Source organism: Schistocerca gregaria, unplaced genomic scaffold (genome assembly GCF_023897955.1).
Source record: "Schistocerca gregaria isolate iqSchGreg1 unplaced genomic scaffold, iqSchGreg1.2 ptg000818l, whole genome shotgun sequence".
Lineage (NCBI taxonomy): Eukaryota > Metazoa > Arthropoda > Insecta > Orthoptera > Acrididae > Schistocerca > Schistocerca gregaria.
In genome coordinates, this window is record NW_026062185.1 from 262266 (window position 1) to 284655 (window position 22390).

The following is a 22390-nucleotide window of genomic DNA, read 5'->3' on the forward strand; positions in this document are numbered from 1 at the left end:
ATGTAATAAAAAAGAAAGCAAATTTCTTCAGTGATTTGCTTTTTGCTATGCTCCTTGAAAAACAATAAAGTCTCCAACAGTTAGAATTGACGAAAATTTATAGAATACTAGTGAGAAGAATATGAACAAGGTTGTATATGAGATACTAGATGACACGACAATTCAACTGCGCTGGCATATCAAGATCATGTGTTTTTCTAAATTTCTTGATCAACAAATGAACGCATCATAGAGAAAAGATAAAAACCGCTTAGAGATATGTAACACTGGAAGAGGCGCCCATTTCTAGCTAACGCCTGAATATGTATATACTGTACATGTACATCATCTATTTTAGTGATTTAAAAAGGTACTCGAAGTTTCACAAGACAAAAATTCTGAAAGTTTTAAAACAACAAGTTTGACCGACTTACATCAAAAGGATTTTCGAGTAGCTCGCGCCTCTGTTTAATTTTCTTGACAAGATTGTAAGCACATGAGCCATAAGAAAACATCATTTTAGAATACAGAATAGATTTAAGACACAATGTTAGCTGCAGTGATGTGATCCGATAAATTTTTATTTTTGTGTTAATCTATTATGTTTGTCACCTAACAGTTTTGCTTATAGCGATTTTTATTGAAAAAAGATCTATGGGGCAATTTTAAAGATCAGTTGCCTTTTACCTTTTCAATAATACCTAAGGGATAAATATCTGAATTGAAAATATTTATTTCCAACCATTGATCTAGCAACATAACTAGTAGGACAGTTGAACTAAGGATATAAACTAGGATAAGATGATTGACTCTAAAAATAGAGGTTGAAATGAAACGAGTTATCTAGTAGATAAAAATATTTTCAATAGGCTTATAAGGGTTACTCAAACAATCTCAAACAAAAACTGATTGATTCATTAGTTGGGGAAAATGAGACAGACTGATAAAATATACGGGATCGACAAAAATGCGTAAACGGTTGAGAGGAAAAGGAATAAAACCACCTATTTTTTTTTATGATTTCATTTTACCAATGGGTCAAAATTTATCAACTCAACTTCGGAGCAAAAAAAGTAGAAAGTTATTGAATCTGGACTTGAGCAACCGAAATTTAGAAGAAATACCAAGTACTATTGGAAACTTGGTATCATGCATAAATTTAGATTTAGAAGGAAATAACTTGGTTAGTCTGCCAGACGAAACATGCTTGTTAACATCGCTAAAGGTCTTGAATGCCAAAAAAAATAAGTTGAGTTCACTTCCTACTAACATAGGTGACTTAGAACGACTGGAAGAACTATATTTGCAAGAGAATAACTTGTTTCGTTATCCTTTACCACCGTCTATCGGCAAATTAAGCAACTTATCAAAACTGTACTTATCTTTCAATCATTTGGAAGAGCTTCCCCCAGAAATCAAAACTCTAAGTTCATTGTCTATATTGGATTTGAGCGACAATAATTTCAAACACCTACCTAAAGAGTTCTGCGATCTGACATCATTAGAAATCTGTAATTTAAGCAACAACAAGCTTCAATCTTTACCCCCTGGCATCGGTGTGCTCACTAGACTAGACACTTTAAATCTTACCAAAAACAGCCTATCGGTTATCCCAGATGATATTGGAAAATGCAAACATTTGGTTTACTTCAACGTTAGCTTCAATTCTTTAAAAAAGATTCCTGATACTATCACTAATTTGACTAACTTAACTGAATTTAACGTTTCTGACAACCCGCACTTATCTGATTTACCCACCCTGGAAACTTTCGTTAACTTGTCTTATTTGGGAATCAGCAATTTAAAAGTATGTTTATATCCTTATTTAAATTTTATTTGTCTTGAACATTTATTAGATTTTTCAAAATTAATACCTATTTATCTACATAAACCCCTTCTTATCATACATATGTTTACACATATTTTGCACATTATGGACTGTATTCTAATTATTCACCTCAAAATTTTCGTTATTTTAAATTTATTGCATCGTAACCTAAAATTTGCAACTTCCTCTCTTTCGCCCTAAAATCATACCTATTACCTGACATAATCTTCCGCATCAGATTACGACTATACATGGCTTGCAGAATTTGAAAAACTTGGTAGAGTTTGATTTTCGTGATAGCCCTTTATTCAATCATCTTCCTCAAAGTTTGTATACTCTCACAAGCCTTCAATACCTGGACATCCACAACAGAAAAATGTCGGAGATAGAACAAGGTATAGGTAATCTGGTATCACTAAAAACTTTGGATCTTCGGCAGAACGAGTTAGGAACAAAATCTATACCACAAGAAATAGGTCGGTTAAAATTGTTGGAAAAACTTTTCTTGGGCCAGAATCACCTAACCGAAATCGATCCAGTATTCGGGGATCTGACATCGTTAGTTTACCTTGATTTAAGTAATAACTCGATTCAAGAACTGCCTGAGACTATCAGAAATCTAGTTAACCTGAAGAGGCTTAATTTAAGCGGAAACCAACTGACGAGAATACCAAAAGGGGTTGGAAATTTGACGTCATTAACTCAATTAGATTTGAAAAATAACCAAATAGGCGTTCTTCCTGATGAATTAGGTTGCTTGACTAATCTAGCAAAGTTTGATTGTTCTCACAATCTACTCTACGAATTGCCCTACAAGCTAGGAGATTTGGCTGGCACACTTCAGCAATTTAACTATGACCATAACCCCTTTGTTTTACCACCAAAAGATGTTCTTTCTAAGGATGCTTACACCGTTCTCAAATGGCTTAAAGACAATGCAAAGACAAAGAAGAAAGTCACTGGATTAACAATCAAATAAAAACTAATTTCTCATATTTATCTCTTCTAACCCACTTCTTCATTTCTGTTTGTTAAACTTTATTTCCTGTTGCTGCGGTTTTTGTCCTACTGCTGGTTATTTTGAACGAGGTGTTATATTTTATAATCATACAACCATTTGTATGCGCTATCTTCTTAATGTATACACTATACACTGTGCATACCCTATTTTTCAACAACATTTGCTGTCATAAATCGCGAAATTTGTTCGTCTTTAGTGATTGGATAGAGATGCCTTTCATGTGGGTTCTCTTTGGTTGAGTAACATTTTCACATTATCTAAATTCTTGTTCTAACAAATTAGTGTTAATCGAATTTATGTGTTCTTTTAGAGTCCTATAGCTAGCACCGCTTGTGTTGATTGGTCTTAACCACGAACGTTTTGGATACAGTAAAAATGACTATCCATCCGGGATAAGTAAAATTGAAAATCAGAGTAACTGTTCAACGACCTGGAATTGAAAAGATTAAACAATTAAATATGCAAAAAAACTAATCATCAGAATTTTATGCAATATCAGAAAATTGGATGGAAGCTTAAGTTAAATATAAAAGGCACTTTTTGATACTAATAAGATCATACAGTCAAGCAGCCTGGAATGTATAAATACACCTCTCTACTGCGTATATTTAAATTTTGCTTTTTAGTTAAGATTAATGATGTAAACAAAGCACACGCAACACCAACTAAGCTAGTTGAATCAGATGAATTTACAAGCTGAAAGAGTCAATACTAAAATTTAGAAAAATAGGTTTATTGAAGGGTGTGGATACATAACGAAAAAGGCTAAAAGTTAGACAATAACGATGGTACCACAGACCACTGCAAGTACGTGCCATGATAGAAATGACAGTACTAACAGAATGTTGCGGCAGTCGTCTACCAGCTGCTGATGTATAAACGAATTAAAAGGGGCTATATCGAGTTTAAATAATTATTGTATTTATAAGGCAAAAAAAAAATCAGCACACCATCAGCTGAGATTTCCCCTTGGTTTTGATTCGTTTGGCAGCATCATGCGAAATGATTTGCTTGAGCTGAGAAAAATAATGAGGTGCAATTTCAAGAAGCCAATTTGGTTGGATTTGACTAACTATTTTGGCAAACTCTTTGGTAGTAAATACGAGTTCATGATAAACAATCCAATTAAAAGGCTTTTCAGATTGAAACAAAGAGCTGGTAGGATGAAGGTAAATTTGTTGACGGGTCTTCCAAGTTTGATAGCTTCCATTTTTTTGAAGCTGAGCACTATGGTAAAAGTACCCAGATAAGATACATTTTCTCAAACATTCGGTGTCCTCAGAATTGGAACTGAAAGAGATTTCGACGCGATCCATGAGTGCAACAAGCTGCTCACGAACATCACGAACCTTTTTAAGTGTTTTATACTGAATAAAGTTTTCATAACACCACTGATTGCTATAGCCGGTATCTACCCACTCTTTGTAAATATAGATCAGGGTCAAGTGGTCGCCACTGGGTTGATGGAGAGCATGATGGGCATGATCTGCATGAAGGGCTTTGTCCTTAGGGCGATAAAATAAGTTATTGGCGCCGACGCTGAGCATAGCACTTAAAGTGATCATCTCGTCACTACAACCATACTTTTCGGATTGAAGGATCATTTTGGATAGCATAGGATCAAGAGGTAGTTCCGCCATTCGACGACCAAGTTTAGTAAGCTCGCCTCGATCGTTGAGAGCACCTAATGCATAGAGTTGTTCTAAAGCCCGCATAAGAGTTTCAGCAGGAGGCCTATCCATAAAGTCAAAGTGAACTAGGTCGTGAATGCCAAGAGATTTTAGAAGTAACACAACATTACATAAATTGGTTCGTTGAATTTCTGGAATGGTGGAGTCTTCTAATTCATTTTCGAATGCATACTTGGTAAAAAGTCGAAAGCATATACCAGGACCAGTGCGACCTGCTCGCCCTGCCCGTTGCTGGGCACTTGCACGACTAATAGGAGTTACTGTCAAGCTATGCATACCAGAACGTGGATTAAACGTATTTTGCTTACAAAATCCAGAGTCGATAACGTACGAAATGCCATCTATCGTCACCGAAGTTTCAGCAATATTCGTAGCAAAAATTACTTTCCGCGCATTTAGGGGCGTAGGGTCAAAAATACGTGCCTGTTGCTCAGATGGGAGAGAGGCATAAATTTTGCAAATAATCAATTCTGGTAGGGACGCTGGAAGCACGCGTAACCGCTGTTCAAGCAGTTCGCATGCCGTATCTACCTCCTCTTGACCTGTTAAGAAAACCAAAATATCACCTCCCGGGGGCTGGTTTGAATTACGAGTAGACAAATTAGAGCGATCTAATATGTTTTGGTCATTTTTAGAAGTGTCTTCTTCACCTTGATTTTTCAAGGGCCCAAGGGGTTGTGTCCAATGAATCTGCAATACCGTTGTTACTGCGGCATCTACATAGTCAGACTCGGGTGCCTTAGTATAGCAAATGTCTACTGGGAACCTACGTCCTGGAATTTTAAAAACAGGTGCATAATCAAAATAGTCACTAAACTTCTGCGCATCCAGAGTCGCAGATGAAACTATGAGTTTAAGTTCAGGACGAAATCGTGCAATGTCCTTCAATAGGCCAAACAAGACGTCCGTATTCAGTGTTCTTTCGTGAGCTTCATCGATAATCATCACAGAATAACTCGATAAATCTGGTTCGGTCAAAAATTCTCGTAGCAGCATACCATCTGTCATGTACTTGATTTTTGTTTGGTCACTTGTCGCATCTTCAAAACGAATGCTATATCCTACTTCCTCACCAAGTCTCACGTTCATTTCTTTTGCCACGCGTACTGCCACACTCATCGCTGCAACACGGCGTGGTTGAGTACACCCTATTTTGCCACGGAGGTGATAGCCAGCTTCATACAAGTATTGAGGCAGCTGAGTCGTTTTTCCACTTCCTGTCTCTCCAACCACCACCAGAATTTGATAGGAATCGATTGCCCGTAAAATTTGATCCCTAAAGGCAAATACTGGCAACGACTCGCGAACTCGGCGCAGAGACTGCCATTCCGCATTCACCGTTCCACTTTCCTGATCTGTACTCCTCTTGATATCCATTTTGGTCAAATTTGCATCTTTTCCTCTGTAATTATACCCTGGAAGTTGTTCCTGAGCAGAAAAGTCAATAGGATCGAAGACTAGATCATACTTGGAACGCGCTGTCGACGACCCCTGTTTTGTGTCTGTTGATGCAAAGTAGCTAGCTTTTTTCATCTGCTCTTCTTCCCATATCTGTCCTTCAGCTTTCATATATCCCTCATTTGTGTTGTCTCTCATTTCTCTATCCACAGCCCATCGCCTTGGCCTTGATGGATCGGTAGATGCTGAAAATGACGTTTTAAAGTACTCTTCTCGTTTCTTCAGATCCAGTTTTCCATCCTCGGTCAATAATTGATGTGTCGGCACTTGGTAAGACAGACCCTGCATCTGCTCATATGTCTGATCTAAAGTTCGCATACGTTGCTTAGAAAACTGAAGAATTTCCATATCCAATTCATGCAGCCTTTTCTCAGTCACTGTCAAAGACTGTGAACGAAACAATTCATCCTCTGCCTTTAAAACCCTTTCTGACTCTAACAGCTTTTTCTCACTACGCTCCTCTAAATACGCGCGGCGCGATAGCACTCGACTTCTAGATATAGATGCCGTTGCATCCAATAATGGTTCTGAAGCATTACCCTTATCAGAAGATTGATCTTTCTCTTTGTCCTGTGTCAGTTCTTCCTTCTCTTGGTTCGCCTTCAACTCATCGTTGCTCGTTTCTACAGCCCATTTTTTTGTCTGAAGCTCATCCTTTTTCTTCAGTCTCTCCTCGTATTCCTTCTTTTCTCTCTGATCCTTTTCGTATGCAGTTTCTTCTATATCTTCATCATCATTCAGCATTTGAGATATGTTCCTCTTTCTTAGATAACGTTCTTTCTTACCTGCTACTTCTTTTTTGAAAAGCGTGCTGCTCACTGCATCTTCATTCTCACCTGGTACCGCTTCCTCTCCCAGTGTAAAAACAGCTGTCTTCGAAGGACTGGATATTTGGCTACTGCTCTGCGCTTCTGATAGGCCAAAGCTAGATTTACCTATTTTTTCATATAGCTCTCGGGCAAATTGTCTCACTTTTTCTGGTACACTACACAAGCCATCTAACTCGTTCAACATAACAGATTCAAACTCATATGAGCTTGATGTGCGACGACCTAATACATAAAACCACAAAATCAGCCTCTAAATGGAAATATTTGATTTAATATTCAAGTATGAAAATAGCTAGATAATAACTTCTAGAGAAATTTTTAGCTGCTGCTTGTTACTCTCACAACTTTTGTACTACACTTTAAACATTGAACTAGCACTAACCACATAGTTGGTTTGAACCAATGCAAAGAAATATCTCTTAAAAAAACGTACCTAAATGGATCATATATGAAACCATTGAACCTTCCGCATAGCCAAGTATATTATATAATTGGTCTGTGACCCAATTAGATAAGGATGCATCATCACCCATAAACAAGAAAGAAATTCAGCTATAACACCAAATAAAAAAATAATTATCATTCACTTACTAATAAAAGTTATTTGATCGAAAAATTCTAACTACACCATATATGAAACCACGTAGGCTCTATACTATGGTCTGCCTTACATAGGGGTATTTTGAACGGAGAAAGTTTGTGATTGCCTAAATGTAATACACAAAACAATTAGTAGGGAAATTTAATCTGTTTGTCATTTTGCAGAACCGGGAAATTTCATGATTTAACACAGCCTATCTCTGTCACATCGACAGAAACATGATAGAATCAAAGAATAGCACTGAATTACCGAATGGCGTATAACGCTTGCTTTCCTTTGTTTTTGAGCCGTCTGATAAGTGAAATAGTATAAGAATAAATTCTAAATCACCTTTTCAGAGCTTTTTAATGATGAAAATCAAACCTTGAGTTTAGATACAAATGGAAAGCATATTTTCTTAATTATATTATGTAAAGTAGGGATATCAAAAATGGATTTTTGCAGGACATTATGATACTAGTTCTAAATTTTTTTAGCCAAAATGATTACCGATAGAAAGATATGGTAAAGGCATCGGCTATAAAGATTTTTAAATGTCGTGGGATATTTATTTTTTTAAATTCATTCAATCAGATAAAGGTTCCATTTGTTATTACTGTCAATGATATGTGTGTATCATTTGTATGAACACCGGAAGACACAGATATAGTTATGGTAGGAACAAGCACTATTAAATCATTATTTTTACAGATTTATAAGGATTTGATCGCATGGCCATTGATAATTATAAATTTGAGGAGATTTGAACTGAATTAATACAAAGTTCATGATTATAAATTTTTAGCACTTAAAACGTTCTTTATTTGTATACATAATCTCGGCATTATGACCTATATATCTTTTTGTGCTATCCAATTGTAACACTAATGATTTCCGGCTTCGCTAATTTTTAGATTCGTAGAAATACGCGTTTGAGAAGAGAATATCTTTATAGAAAAAGTTTAATTGGCTTAGAGCGAGATCAATATCTTAAAAAGAAAGCAATTAGCGATGCTCTGAATAAAGGTCAACCTCTTTCGAAGGATTTACGTAAAGATGCCGCTTCAATTTTAGATGAAATGGAATATGAAGGCGATGTCAAGGAGGCCATGAATCCTCCAACAGACGCTTCAGACAGATTTCCGAAAGTTAGTGATACCTCCCTAGCAATGGATAGTGAATATGCACTAGCTGGTATTTCCGACCCACAAGTTTTGATCACAACAAGCCTGAAACCATCCTCTAAGCTATTGACATTTGCTAAAGAACTCAAACTTGTTATTCCTAATAGTGTTCGCATCAACCGTGGCAATCATCCATTAAAGGAGCTTGTAGAGGCCTGTAGACAACATCAAGCTACAGATTTAATTTTAGTTCATGAAACTCGTGGCAACCCAGATGGCCTAATTATTTGCCACATGCCCTATGGACCAACCTGCTATTTTTCATTATTCAACGTAATACAACGCCATGACATTGACAACGTTGCACCTATGAGTCTCCAGACACCTCACTTAATTTTTGATCAATTTGAGACTAAGTTAGGCCAACGCGTCACAACCATCTTAAAGCATTTATTTCCACCTGCCAAAGATGATAGCACTCGTGTCATCACTTTTGCTAATCACAATGACTTTATATCTTTTCGACACCATATTTGGAAGAAAAGCGGAAAGGATATTCAACTAATTGAAGTTGGACCTCGATTCGAGCTGCAATTGTATCATATCAAGCTAGGTACACTAGAAATGAAAGATGCCGAAAGTGAATGGGTTTGGAGGCCTTATATAAACACAGCTAGAAAAACGAATGTCTTGTAGATGTTTTTTATACATGTCTCATCTACAATAAAGGTTTGCCTATATAGGAGCTGCAAGCGCCGGTACATTTGCCAAAACACCCTAACAAGTACCCTCAACTCTGTCTTCAATTCCAAGCGTTCTTATCTAGATTTAATAGGATTTGCGTCTAATTATACAATTATGCCAGCAGGTTTCACGTGGTCGCCTATCACTCTTTCTACCGATTTCAGTATTTTTACTCATCATAGCTGCATCTCTGGATTTATATTTATCATAGTGAATACACTTATGTGAATTACATAAAAATTCTTAGAGTTACATTGACTGCTTCTCGTTAATGCGTAGGTTTTTTTATTCTGCAATAGGGGTTTAATTCTATCATACTATTACAAAGCTGAGCGATAGTTATTTATAGATAGAAAAATTCGAACATGCTTAGAGATTAGAGGTCTTGATGTAAATCGGCGATTGAAAGGAGACAAGCGTAGTTAGAAGGAAAGTCAATTGCTTTAGCAAATTATCTATAAAAATCACCTCCAAGTGCACATTTGGGTCATGATCCTTGATTTAAAGAAGTTAAAACTGACATATTCTAGATCAAGTAATTAAAAATCAGTACTACAGTCTGAGCATTTTTCATATGTGCAAGAATATATGGATTAATATAAATCTGCTCTGTTTTTTACAAAAATCATTATGTATTATGTTTAAACTTCGCAGCCCTTTCTTGAACTACTACGCTTTATGCAAATCTGTTCAGCCACTATTCTATGTCATAGCCAAAAAAAGCCAAAATAATTTTCTTTGTGAAAACAAACAATGCCTCACTAAAATCTATGCTACTAAGGCACTTATTGAGAGACCACAGATTACAGGTACATATTTTCATAAGTAACGAATAATGTGTAGTTGAAACTGTCCAACATAAAGAAGCTTGATTGTGCTAATGTCAAAGAAAATAAAGGCATTATGTTGCAACACATTTCTGATGTTTCAATGAAGTTGCATACATACATATTTATTAGTATGTTTCTATTGCAGTGCTTGCGAGATTCAGAATTTAAAAGTTAAACATATAAAAGCGAGTATTATAACTACTCACCCTGTAAAATATTTCAACTCAATTCAAACCTGACGACTATATGTAATTAGCTCAAAACAATTGTATATAAAAGTTTACACGCACAACGTCTCAATCATTACTGTTTTTCACCTTATAACTAAATATTGCTATCCGCTATATTTGCTTCGGCTCATTAATACAATACCTTACGATAGGGCTACCCACTTTAGCTTAATGGGCGTTTGAACTAATTAGACAAAAGAAATCTTGTCTTGAATTTAAATTTTCTAATAGATCTATGCCCTATCATTGTTATTCTACATGATTTCAGCGAATCAATACAAAGCATAGATCCCAAGATTTACGTATTTCCCATCTTAAACTCAGCCCTAACAATTTTCTTTGTTGGCCTAAATATGTTTTAATTCCCTGATGTAAAACTGTTGATTCCAATGCCCCGCCCAAGTGCGATTTAAATCACCTTCTTGTTAACACGGTAAGAAAACTATCAACTGTTTTTCATTTGGTGATAATATTATGGAACTCATACTACAGAAAGCATCTAGAATTCATTCTTTCTCTTCTTAATTCTGTCATATTTATAGTTTCAAGATAACAAATTTCATTTTTGCTACTATCTCCAACTGCACCTTATTTTTGTTTTATACAATACCCTGTACGAGAGGGCATTTTCTCTAGCAGTCTTGCTGGACCTTTTTCACAAATCTGGGCTCGATTTCGTATTTATCTCACTAAAAATACAGCTGTATTGGTATTTAAAAACACACACCATGAATTGAGGTTTTTTGATTATCCTATAGATGAATAGCGGAAAAGCACAAACATCCTCATTCTATTTTCTAATGAATAGAGACGCCATAGCCTATGACCCGTTCACCGGCGTCTGTCTTGTCCCTTGACATGAAAGGGACGAAGCCAGTCGACAGATGTACGAATTCTTATAAACAGAATGTACATTTGAATTAGTGAATCTTATTCTAATTAGTCTCAGTGTTGGAATTATTATAAGGGCCACAGCAAGTTGACCGAATAGACGTACACTATTTGTTCGAGACAGATAAATTAAAACACATTGAATATGGGGTTAAATGATGGAGTAATCGTTGAATTTTGAATATCTAAGCTAGTATAAGTCGAACGTGAGACTTTTAATAAATGAAAATTTAGATAGTGAGTAAGGGAACTAAATAACAACATCTGAAATATGCAGGAGCTAACATAAAAACAATTAGATAAACTGAAATGCATCGATAACGTCTAGAATGAAAGTGATCGAATATCACTCTAGTAAGCAATTGTAACAGATAGGCGCCGAGCTTCGTGAAGATGGGTCGGAAAAATGGTTGGCTGTCCGACTTGAAGGTTGAGCACGCACTAACGGAGGACTATGAAGAACAACAGTACAAAAGCATCTTTAGCAAAACGAAGACAGCGAGTACGTCGACATGCACATGCAATTAAAAAGAAAGTAGATGTTTTCATAACCAGGGAGCAGATTGCGTGGAGAAATAACAGAATGTCAACAAAGACTATTTGTGAATTATGAGATAGGTCGTAAACAAATACTGCGATATATCACCATAAAGATATAGTGTAAAGCAAAGCCAAAGTATTTAGCAATATGGAGACACTCAGCAATTGATTGGATATACAATATACTTGGTAGACGCTACATCAGGTTTAAACAAACTAAAAGAATTAACTGTGTGTGAAGCGGCATGGCCAATAACAGTTAAAAGAGAGAGACCGTGAATTAGTTGGAAACAGATAGGATAAGAGAAAATTACCCAACGCATGAAAGTATTTGATAGGCAATTAAGATGTTACATACAAACGCGTGTTATTATTGGTATCCATATACTAAAAAAACGATTAGAACACTAACAAGAAAAAAAGAGACACTTCTATAATAGTTATAGATTAGACTTGATAAAAAAACATTAAGAAATGAGCTTGGACCTAGAAACTATAAAAACAAAGCATTTATATCATTCAAGTAGGTTTAATTGACATAAATCAACATGGTTTAACCAACAGGCTGAAGTCTGGGATTGTAGACAAGAACTGGGAACAGATGAAAATAGCAGATACCGCTGAAGAAACAAATACCGATACAGAGAATAAAACAAAAACAGAGGTAACTGCTGTTGAAAGAATAAATTCAAAAAGGAACGACAAGACAATTTTGAAAAAATTTCAGAAGTTATGACACAGATTTAAAGCATATATATGTTTAGAAAGTGGCATTAAATGCAATAAGCAGAATCGATGTAAGCGAATTATTGCCGACGCCTTGTCATTAATCATCATATCGAAAGCTACTAAGTCGCAGGAAAATTAACTGATAGTTGAAAATGTTAATATGGTACGCCTTGAATAGAACTGACTTTAACCAGAAGCTTGTGCATTTGTGTCATGACATTCAAATGGGTTTTTGGTTAGTTGCTCGAACCCTTCAACCGGACTAATACACATCACGACAAGACCACGGCATAAAACTCGACCGAGCTTTCTTGTTGCCTCTCCAAATGTGCCGTCTTCCCTCTGGTCTAATAGAAAATAGTTAATGATGAATCAAAGGAATATCATGTTTATAAAGGATTTGTTTGATAAAACAAGTCGCTAGTACATAGTACATACCATGTAGGTACTCCACACATTCATCGAGAACGAGGTTGACCAGGGGATCGAAGCCACGGAGAATTCCTCTTACTAAAAAGACAATCGGAAATCAAGCATTTAGTATTTAAAAATAAACACAGGCTAGACAGAGAAAATAAAAACTATCTGATGGTTCATTCTGGTTCTTACCCTCTCTCCCTCCATTAAACTTGACATAAACTTCCTTATCAATGTGTCGGTCTAGATCCAAGATAGATTCTTTTTTGCTTGCCTATTTTTGGAGTTCATTTTGGTCTGTTAGTCCTGAGCCAATACCACCCATCAATTATCCTTTCTCCTTGTCAAAAAGAAGATATTCAATAAAATAAAGGCACATTAGACATTTGAAAATCTATTGAAGAAACAAGCATAAGCGCCAAATTACTTGTATTGCAATATAAATATAAAACCTCTTTTATAATTTAAAAACATAGGGCCGACTAGTGTTTAGATCAAAAATTCAAAATTTGGTACGACAATAAAATATTGTTTCAGAAGACAAGGCGGTAACACTTAGATGCCACTCTTTGGTTACGCTATAGACATTCTTCTTCCATTATAGAGACAAAAGCCTACCCGTGATCTTCAGAGACTTGATAAAAGCTATACGTTACCATGCTAACTTTAAATGGTTTAAATTCTATAAACCGGCCACCTTAATGTTTTTTTTTAGCCTATAACTTTTTTTTGGCTGAAAAACCTTACTAAGACTCTAATAGTTCTTTTTTGAGGTCAACAAAATTGTACACACTATCGATAATATACTGCTATTTACTTCACTTATCCTTACATGTGCTCAAAATCGTTTGTCGCCCCTAACTTGCAATGATGATCAGATCATCAAGCCTATCTGTGATTTGATGTATATAGGGATCTTCAGCATACATTCATATGTATTCATCTTACAGTTATCAAATAATACCAAAATTCTATGATGTAGGGTATTTTAAAAAAAAATTAATTTTTTCTGACAACAAAATCCACTTATTCGATCGCAACGCTATCACTCTACTTAGAAATCAGAGCGGTTTCTTTCACCCCATTCCATCCTCATTTCTCGGACACTAAAATTTTATTAGGTCTTAATCAGATACTCCGGTATACGCTGAATCATTCAAAAGAGGGTATGTAGAAAGATAGGCAAAGTAAATAGCAAACATTCCTTTATTTTTGATAGCAGGTAATATGCGCAGCCTACGTCTTGCATTTTTCCAATTCATTTGCTCAACATAGGCTTGTCAAAAATTCATGATCGCTAAAATCCAACATTTTCATCTTATTTTGAATGTTTTCTATAACCGGCACGCAAAATATGTGTGTCATGCGTGGAGACATCTATAATTTTTCGTCCTTCTATAGCCATAATTTTAGTTAAATTATAAAACCAGGATTTCAAGAGGACGCAATCAACAAATCATCCATTCGAAGATTGCGTTTTCGGCCGGCAAGCCAAACTTACGATTAATAAGAGGTGTATGCTTAATACTACAATTCAGCTACCTGCATGACTTGTCTAATTGCTCTTTGTAAAAAGAATGATTAGTTTATGGCATAGCTCCAAGAGAGCATACGAGAAGCTAAAACCAACAAACTATCAGTCTAGAATATGGAAAAAGAATAGCCAATTGTTATGTTATCGTATGTATGGAAGCGATAGCGTGTGGCAGCAAAAGCTGAGTATCGCAAGGTTGTATACATCTAAATGGATGGGTGGACAGGCGGCGAGTGAATTATCAAAAGAGCATGTTGGAATAGGGTTAAACAAGAGAAATATGTGTACTAGAGGGAAGGGACCGAGAGACAATCAGGAAATTTTGAATCTTTTAAATAATTCTAGCAATGATTCTTTTGGGCTCAATGCCAAAAATTCCAAATCTCCTTCTGATCAATATTCAAGCTCAACTTTGAAAAATCTGGAAAGCTTATATGCCGCGTTTGCTAAACAACAGAAACAAAAGGAGAAAATATCGGACATTCAAGACTCAGACCCTGCTTCTTCATTTTATTTAGAAGACACACAAGATACGTCTCAAGATTCGGACGAATATTTTGATGAAATGGATGATATACCGTCAGGAGATCCATTTGTAAAAGAATTTGAAGAATACACAAAAAAATATCAGCCATCAAATGACATGCTCTCTACAGAATTCAATCCTTTGTATTTGAAAGGAGACGACATCGATGTCATTGGCGAAAATCAAATTAAAGAGTTTCAAGCATCAGGGATGTTAGCTTCTTGGGAAGATTTGCCGCCTAATTTAAAGCCAATCGATAAAGAAGCTGAATGGAAGTACTTTGTTCAATCGAATTTAAATCTCTCACCGTCAACTGATGAATCGCTACTTTCTGTAGACGATGCCTCTCCTGAGCTTCGCGAGTCTTTTGAACGCCATATCGCTCAACTACAGGAAAACCTAGAAGCAGATTCACAACGTTACGAAGAGAAACTTATTGAAAAACATCATAAGGAGGTTGAAGCGCATTCATGGATTTTAAATTATTTAGATACAAGCAAGACTCAGGATACAGCCCCATTAAAAGAAGACATGAATCCATTCCTATACAACGAAAAATATCACGTTGGGCTGAGTTTTGCTGAATTGTCATGGCTGAAAATGCGTTCGAAATGGAAAAAGCTAGTTGAGCAAAAACGGACCAAAATAGCAATTGCAAAACGTGATCAAATGAAATCCGACTCTTCGATCGATAGTTTATTTATAGACACCGTAAACATGTTGGCAAACAATCCCTCTTGTCAAATCCATCCGATGGATATAAAGAATCGGGAACGTGCGTTTATTGCTCGGGAAAGGCTGCAACGCAAGCTGCGTGAAATTTGGGAAAAGCACCCAGTTCAGTGGATGGAACTGTTGAACAAATATTTGCCCAGGTCAACTGGAATTGCGGAAAAAGTGAATAATAGGGAATTTTGGAACCCGACAAACCCATGGATATTGACAGCTTTTACCCGATCACTTATTGAAGAATCAGATATGATTGAGAAGAAGTTTGGTTTATCAGAACTAGATCGAAAGATAGCCTCTAGACTAAAAGCTGAACAAGAAAATTCATCTGCAAAAATGTCTACTACCTATCGAACCACACAATATGGAAGCTATCATGCGAATCGTGGGTGTCTTTTTTGCGGGCCGAATAGGCATAGATTTCCCTTGGAAGTGATGAATGTTCCCCTACTTGCTCGTTACTTGAATCAGGCTGGAAAAATTCTTGGTCGAAAAGTTACTGGATTGTGCAAGAAACACCAAAAAAAAATAACAAAAACTATCAAATATGCTAGGCATTTGAACCTATTCACCTATAAAAAATCTTTGTTTGAAATCAATAATCCGTACCTAAATGCAAAGCGTTTCGGGACACCAATACTTGGATATAAAATTTATACTAACCCACTGGATCCTACTCCAAGACGTAAGAAAAAGAAACAAAAAACAATCAGCTTGGCGTCACTTCAGGAACTTGACAAGTCAGATGTGCCTAGTTCAGAAACTATGAAATCTGAAAATTTGAAGAGCAGAGAGGCTATAGTATTTGAACGGGTTATGAGTAAATACGATCAACCTACAAATAATGGTGTGGATACAGAGACAAACGCGGAAAAAGTAAGCACAAATGAATAATAAAGACTATCTGGCCAATTTTTTAAAGTCTGATTAAAAAACAAAAGAATGATGAAAATGGTACAGAATGCAATTGAGTGAAAAAGAATTAGTTGAAATTAGATACGCAGATAGAAAAGAAGCGGCGTTATATGAACTGAATGTCGAAGCATTTTTCAAAACGTGAAAGAAAAAAAGAGCATCAATCTACCCAGAGATGAGATCTAAAAATAGAAGATTTTATTTTTAGTTTTTGTTTAGTTTTTTCCAGTTTTCGTGCGCCTGTTGAATGATTTTAAAAGTAAATTCTCGGTCTTTGACAACTCCACCCAATTCAAATGCGTTGACATTTTTTCCTTCTACGACTTTGTAATTTTGATACCAATCCTTCAGCGTAGCCGTGATGCCGGGTTTGAAAGTTTCAATATCTTCAACTGTATTTATTCGAGTACATAAAGGATCATCAATCGAAATAGTAATAAGTTTCCAATCAATTTCACCCTGATCGATTAAAGCCAGAGACCCTAGTAGCTTTACTCGATAGACTAGACCTGGTGGCTTAAATTTATACCCAATATCGATAACGTCGAGGGGATCATCATCACCATAGTATTTATTGTCGAAACTTGCGACGGAAGGATCTTCCCATGTCCTAGGAATGAAGCCATAATTATAGAGTACTGGCGAGTGTTTTATCGTGTGTATTTGTTTGTTTTCATTAATTGTATGGCAAATAGGATTGTAAGGCTCAGATTTAGACATTTCTAATTTTGCTCGGGCACCTTTAGGTATTTCTGTTACCATATTTAATAAAAGGTCTCCATGGAGAGAGGGATGGTCGGCTGCAAAAGGAATATCATGCCAAAAGGAAATAAATGAATCTGGAGATGCTGAGTCCCTGTTTTTCACAAATAAGCGATAGTCAATTGAACTTGGGTCGCCAACAGATTCTGTAGTCTAGAGGATTACGAAAGACATGACAAAACAAAAATATTAGAACCTGTAAACTATTTGAGAATCAAAGGTTCGAAAGTGTTGAATTATTGAAAAAATCAGACAATTTAAAAGCTTGTTTTAGCGGCTCTGAAAAAAAGCTTTGGCATAAGATGCTTACAGCAGCTAGTAGCAAGCCTCTAAAGAAAATTTTAAGCATACATAAGTCAACGGTTTTAATCCCGTATCATAGAAAGAACGGCCATATTTCCTTTTTTGTTGGCACTTCTAGAAATAAGGACGTTTATGTACTGAGTTACTTTACCAGGGTTTACCAAAAACATGCAGTTAAAATTGAATCCAAAAAATTTTTTGAAAGTATGCAAGAACAATTCAATTAAGCCCATGCCGTCGAAATGCATATACGCAGTACTTCACATAAATTCTTGACTATTTTTAAATACCTTTAGGCTCAGAAGGACTAAAAGCACAAAGTGTTAGAGACCTTGTTTGTCATATCTGCTACATCGGATGTAAAGAAGTTAAAAAAGGTAAGCTTTAATACAAGCAAAAGAATGGGTCATTGTTGAATAATTAGCTGTAAAAAAGAACAGATATATATACCAGAACGAATGGAAAACGTTTGGGAGAATTTGAACATGTAACTAGAAGCGAAACTACAAAACCTCTGAAAAGTTTGGCTTAAAAAGTGCTTGATAATCTGCAAACATTTAAAAAAAAGCCGGCGTATAAACAAAACCAGGAACACTCAAAATAAAAGTGTGTTAGAGAACATCTATACAAAGCTAAGTAAAGCAATGTACTTGAATAAGTCAAATTAAATTCACTAATTTTGGAATAAAGATATACACAAAATTTCAAAAACGATTTTTGACAGAAGAGTTACATAAATTTAACAATGCTCATGAAGAGAATAGACAAGTTTAAGAAAGCAAGTTTTGTTGATCTTTGCAACATTTTACTGTTCACTGCTGCAGCTTTCCAAATACTATGGAACCTATATATCATAATTGAGCTAGAAAAAGGAACGATATCAGATACGAAAAAAACAATTGACCAACATCAATTAGGCGTATATAAAAATAATATTTGTTTAGACTGTAATGGTTCAGTCTCATCTTATTACTGGAATCGGAGAGATAGAACTGAAGACAAAAAATACTGGCCTAAAAAAGAGAATGGTAAATATTTATTGTGGGATTCATGGCGTGCAGGATTTAACAATGAGAGAATGAGTCTGGAGCTAGCTATAACATTTGCGTATCTATTAAATAGAACACTGGTACTTCCAGAAAGTTATAAGCATTATAACTTGGATGATTTTCAGTACGAAGACTATTTTGACTTAGAAGATTTGAAGCAAATGCTACCTGTCATAACCTACAAGGAATTTGTGAAAATAACTGATTTGAAAGACCTTGAGAATATATACAAAATTGACTGGAAAGATATAGCAGGTGCATCTGGAATTTTCGTATATCCGGAGGTACCTGACAATAAAACCGATCCAGAAAAGTGGAAAGAAATGCTGATGTTTGCAACAAGTCAAAGAACCAAATTTATTCGAAGTATAAAAATACATCCAGAATTAGTGACAGAAAAGATTATATACATACCCCGAGGCATACTATTAAACCATTATTATATGTACTTTTATATAACTGACCCAGTCATGGATCGGCATCTCAAACGTATGATGAGAGATTATGTCCATCTTAGAGCTGACATTTGGGATCTGTCAGTAAAGCTAAGACAAAAGCTACCTCATGAATATTACGCGATACATCTGAGAAAAGGAGATTTTCAATATAGACAGCGAAATATTCATCCACATACTATTTACAACAACATTAAAAACCTCATTCCAAATGGCAGTACAATTTATCTATCAAGCGATGAAAAAAATGATGCAGTTTTGGTTAAAGAGTTTTTGGGTGTTATGGGCAAATTCTACAAAATAGTTCGGTTTAAAGATTTAACTTCTGAATTGGAGATTAAAAAAAAAATAATCCCTATGGTCGAACAAGTATTGTGTGCACACGCTGAAATATTTGTAGGGACACTTATGTCTACTTATTCGGGTTACATAACTCGTCTAAGGGGATATATGCCACAAATAGAAAACAAGGAAATTTATTTTACTAGTCTTCAATATCCTGATGGATACCAACACAGTACGCTATTTATAGATGGTAAGTATAAATGGGGTGATTATTGGGTTAAAATTTACTGGTCAAGGGAATTTAAAGATGCTTGGGAGAACATTGATGAATAATCTCTGGATTTAGAGAATGTAAAATTAGCCGTTGGCTAAATTAAAACTGTTAACTTAGGATCTTAGTAGCAGCTTTCATTAAATGTTATGTCCATTTTAAACGACTGTAGTTTTAGCATTCTTCGAAATAAAAAACGTTTGTAGTTTCTATTAACAACGAAAAAGTTTGCAATTAAATTGTAATATGAGGCGCCAATTAAATGAAACTGTAGATATACGTTAATAAAACACTATTTAAAATAATATACAACTATGCTCTTATTATCTAGAGGCTGATAAAATAAATACAACAAACGAGCCATTATGTGATATGATACAAATACTTTATACAGAATAATGCTAAAATGGTAGAAAGCAGTAGTAAATATTATAATTGTCTAACTATCCAACTAATGGTACTGCATGTTGTATGATGAGCCGAAATAAATTTAGGACAATATCTGTCGCACCGGCCTGGATAGAAAAAGGATATCAGATATTAAGAATCAGGATATTCTATTAAAAAAGGAATGAGGTGATCCTAAAATGAATTATAGAATTATCAAAGCGTCGTAAGTGTTATTTAATCCTTGTATCATTGACATTTATACCGCGCCCTTACTTAAAGTTAAGACAATGTATGGTATCATTGGTTATTATTAGCTAATATCTACTAATCCTAAACATTGTTACTCAGGTCGTCGATTAGCACCAGATATTGATGTATGAGATAATATAAGCTATGGAAGTAATGCAAACAGAATTATCGCCAACGCTATCTTTTTTGCAATTAGCATGCAGTTCAACTGTAGTTTACAAGTTAAGTTGGAATGTAGACAATGGCTGGCTTAAGCGTTGATGAGTTAGCCTTGTATAAAACCATGTCTAAAACTAATGTGTGTATATTGTTATCGACGGTTAAGTTTCAAGTAGATATATCACATGTAATGTTTATAAACTGCCGACTACACACATATGTACGTCCTGTTGCATACACAATAACTATGTATTCTACATATAGTAATCTCTTGTATTAATTCTCATTTTTTTAAAACTACAACTCACAAATTTGTTAAAATATGAGTCATAAAGATGATAGTATTGAGAATGAGAAATTTAAGGGTCTGCTATCTATAATAGAAAAACAGGCACTATCAGATCCAAATCCTCATGACCTCAATGACATATTTTTCTTGTTATTGCACGCTATTATGACCAAACATAAATTTGAGCTCATTGGATTAGGTGATCATGGGAACTTAGTGCGTAAGTAAAAAAATAAGTATCGTATTATTTTGAACACATTCTATTGTATAGGATAAAAATATAGATTTGTGCACTTAGTGGTGGATACTGTGTACTAATAGCTATTTCTTACTTATTTCTCGGCTATGTGTAGAAGAACAAAAGATACCCGAGAATTGGAACTACATCCACGGAATGTATTCGTTCAGATATAAGAAGGGTTCATCAACCTTCTTAGTAAAGGTATGTTACATCAAGATAAAGTGTTCGTAGTATTTGGCGTTTTGCATAGGTCATTTTATGTGAAATATAAGTTTAGAATTAATACTGAAGTTAAACAATGTGATAACCACGCTGTGCTTTCATATACACGGAAAACAATCAAAACAAATAGATGATGACAGTAGACTTAAATAGGATATTACTGAATGCCCAAATAGTAGACCAAAACCGAGCTTCTGTTCAATTCGAACTTTCACCAAATGAGTACGTAGACGAAACCAAGTTCTTAGATGAAACAAAGTTGAAAGTTGAAAAAGGAAAATCAGATGAAGGTTCAACTCAGAAAATAGATTGGCCTAAATTTTTGCGCAAGGAGAAAATGACGGAGTTAATGAACACAATAGAAACGAGAATCATCAAAGTATTTATATTGGCAGGTGAAGAAAAGAACATACCAAACATACAAGCACCTACTATCTCCACAATTGGGGAACAAAATAATCAAGACAGACAGGGTCGCCTGTATGTAGATCAGCTACCCTTGATGCCAACACAAGATTTTCCTCCAAGGCAATTTGTGGGTCAAGGTGAAGCTGGACGTTTTCGATATGGCGACCGAGATTTATTTCCAGAAGCTTTTCCAATGTCAGGAGAAGGAGGGGGATCATCAATGGGACCTAGACATCCAGGATTTGGTGGAAGAGTGAATGATCCATATTACGATGAACGGTCTAGAGGCATGTATAGAGGTATCAAAATGCCACCTCCTGGAGCAAGATTCGATCCGTTCGGACCTCCTGGAATAAACGACCCGTTATTAGATTCTAGATCAAGCTCGGTTTGGAGGAGAAACCAGCCTCCTGATGGTTTAAGTAGGCAAGAGCTGCCTGATCCTGATCATCAGGAACCACCTGGGTTCGATGACATGTATATTTAAAAAGTTCTATAAAACGAGATTAAATCGATTTATTAAAATCTGGAGATACATAAATGCATATACACTGTATGACAGTATTCTATACTAGTACATCTGAAACGATTTCGTTGAATATGATTATGATAAGGTATATTTATTTTTCAAATGCTAATACCTTTTTATTAACGTTTATTTCGAGGTCCATTGACAATTTAAACGCCTTCTTGATAATAATTAAAAGTATT

General features: G+C 35.4%; 7 protein-coding genes across 11 annotated transcripts; 4 read left to right on the top strand and 3 right to left on the bottom strand.

The window, feature by feature from the left end:
* Nucleotides 1-1009: 1009 nt before the first annotated feature.
* Nucleotides 1010-2816, top strand: LOC126322544 (leucine-rich repeat protein lrrA-like). Its single transcript, XM_049994403.1, has 2 exons — nt 1010-1786; nt 2046-2816. The coding sequence occupies exons 1-2, from the start codon at nt 1013-1015 to the stop codon at nt 2784-2786; spliced, it is 1515 nt and encodes a 504-aa protein (XP_049850360.1). The 5' UTR covers nt 1010-1012; the 3' UTR covers nt 2787-2816.
* A 717-nt stretch (nt 2817-3533) lies between these two features.
* Nucleotides 3534-7379, bottom strand: LOC126322528 (uncharacterized). The gene is made up of 2 exons (XM_049994382.1): nt 7241-7379; nt 3534-7029 (listed from the first exon to the last, which is right to left on the bottom strand). The coding sequence occupies exons 1-2, from the start codon at nt 7338-7340 to the stop codon at nt 3770-3772; spliced, it is 3360 nt and encodes a 1119-aa protein (XP_049850339.1). The 5' UTR covers nt 7341-7379; the 3' UTR covers nt 3534-3769.
* A 629-nt stretch (nt 7380-8008) lies between these two features.
* Nucleotides 8009-9527, top strand: LOC126322596 (brix domain-containing protein ZK795.3-like). The gene is made up of 2 exons (XM_049994462.1): nt 8009-8062; nt 8302-9527. Exons 1-2 carry the CDS (start codon nt 8060-8062, stop codon nt 9205-9207), a joined length of 909 nt encoding a protein of 302 aa, XP_049850419.1. The 5' UTR covers nt 8009-8059; the 3' UTR covers nt 9208-9527.
* Nucleotides 9528-10394: 867 nt separating this feature from the next.
* Nucleotides 10395-13593, bottom strand: LOC126322598 (uncharacterized). Of its 2 annotated transcripts, XR_007559087.1 has the most exons (5): nt 13549-13593; nt 13085-13166; nt 12914-12985; nt 11313-12822; nt 10395-11210 (listed from the first exon to the last, which is right to left on the bottom strand). XR_007559087.1 is itself a non-coding variant. In XM_049994468.1 (4 exons), the coding sequence occupies exons 1-4, from the start codon at nt 13549-13551 to the stop codon at nt 12662-12664; spliced, it is 318 nt and encodes a 105-aa protein (XP_049850425.1). In that variant the 5' UTR covers nt 13552-13593; the 3' UTR covers nt 10818-12661. The 2 variants fall into 2 exon arrangements, 1 of the variants encoding a protein (XP_049850425.1); XM_049994468.1 differs by having other exon boundaries at nt 10818-12822.
* Nucleotides 13594-13638: 45 nt separating this feature from the next.
* LOC126322597 (uncharacterized) lies at nt 13639-16812 on the top strand. 4 transcript variants are annotated; one of them, XM_049994467.1, is made up of 3 exons: nt 13907-14058; nt 14294-14407; nt 14469-16790. In XM_049994467.1, the coding sequence occupies exon 3, from the start codon at nt 14470-14472 to the stop codon at nt 16573-16575; it is 2106 nt and encodes a 701-aa protein (XP_049850424.1). In that variant the 5' UTR covers nt 13907-14058; nt 14294-14407; nt 14469; the 3' UTR covers nt 16576-16790. The 4 variants fall into 4 exon arrangements, with proteins under 4 accessions (XP_049850420.1, XP_049850424.1, XP_049850423.1 ...); XM_049994466.1 differs by having other exon boundaries at nt 13917-14058; nt 14266-14407; nt 14469-16764; XM_049994463.1 differs by having other exon boundaries at nt 13639-14058; nt 14294-16812.
* LOC126322619 (uncharacterized) lies at nt 16801-18159 on the bottom strand. Its single transcript, XM_049994500.1, has 4 exons — nt 18112-18159; nt 17952-17968; nt 17710-17775; nt 16801-17511 (listed from the first exon to the last, which is right to left on the bottom strand). The coding sequence occupies exons 1-4, from the start codon at nt 18146-18148 to the stop codon at nt 16801-16803; spliced, it is 831 nt and encodes a 276-aa protein (XP_049850457.1). The 5' UTR covers nt 18149-18159.
* Nucleotides 18160-20688: 2529 nt separating this feature from the next.
* On the top strand, nt 20689-22203 carry LOC126322599 (proteasome inhibitor PI31 subunit-like). The gene is made up of 4 exons (XM_049994469.1): nt 20689-20739; nt 20855-21028; nt 21162-21250; nt 21402-22203. The coding sequence occupies exons 2-4, from the start codon at nt 20974-20976 to the stop codon at nt 22164-22166; spliced, it is 909 nt and encodes a 302-aa protein (XP_049850426.1). The 5' UTR covers nt 20689-20739; nt 20855-20973; the 3' UTR covers nt 22167-22203.
* The last annotated feature ends 187 nt before the right edge of the window (nt 22204-22390 follow it).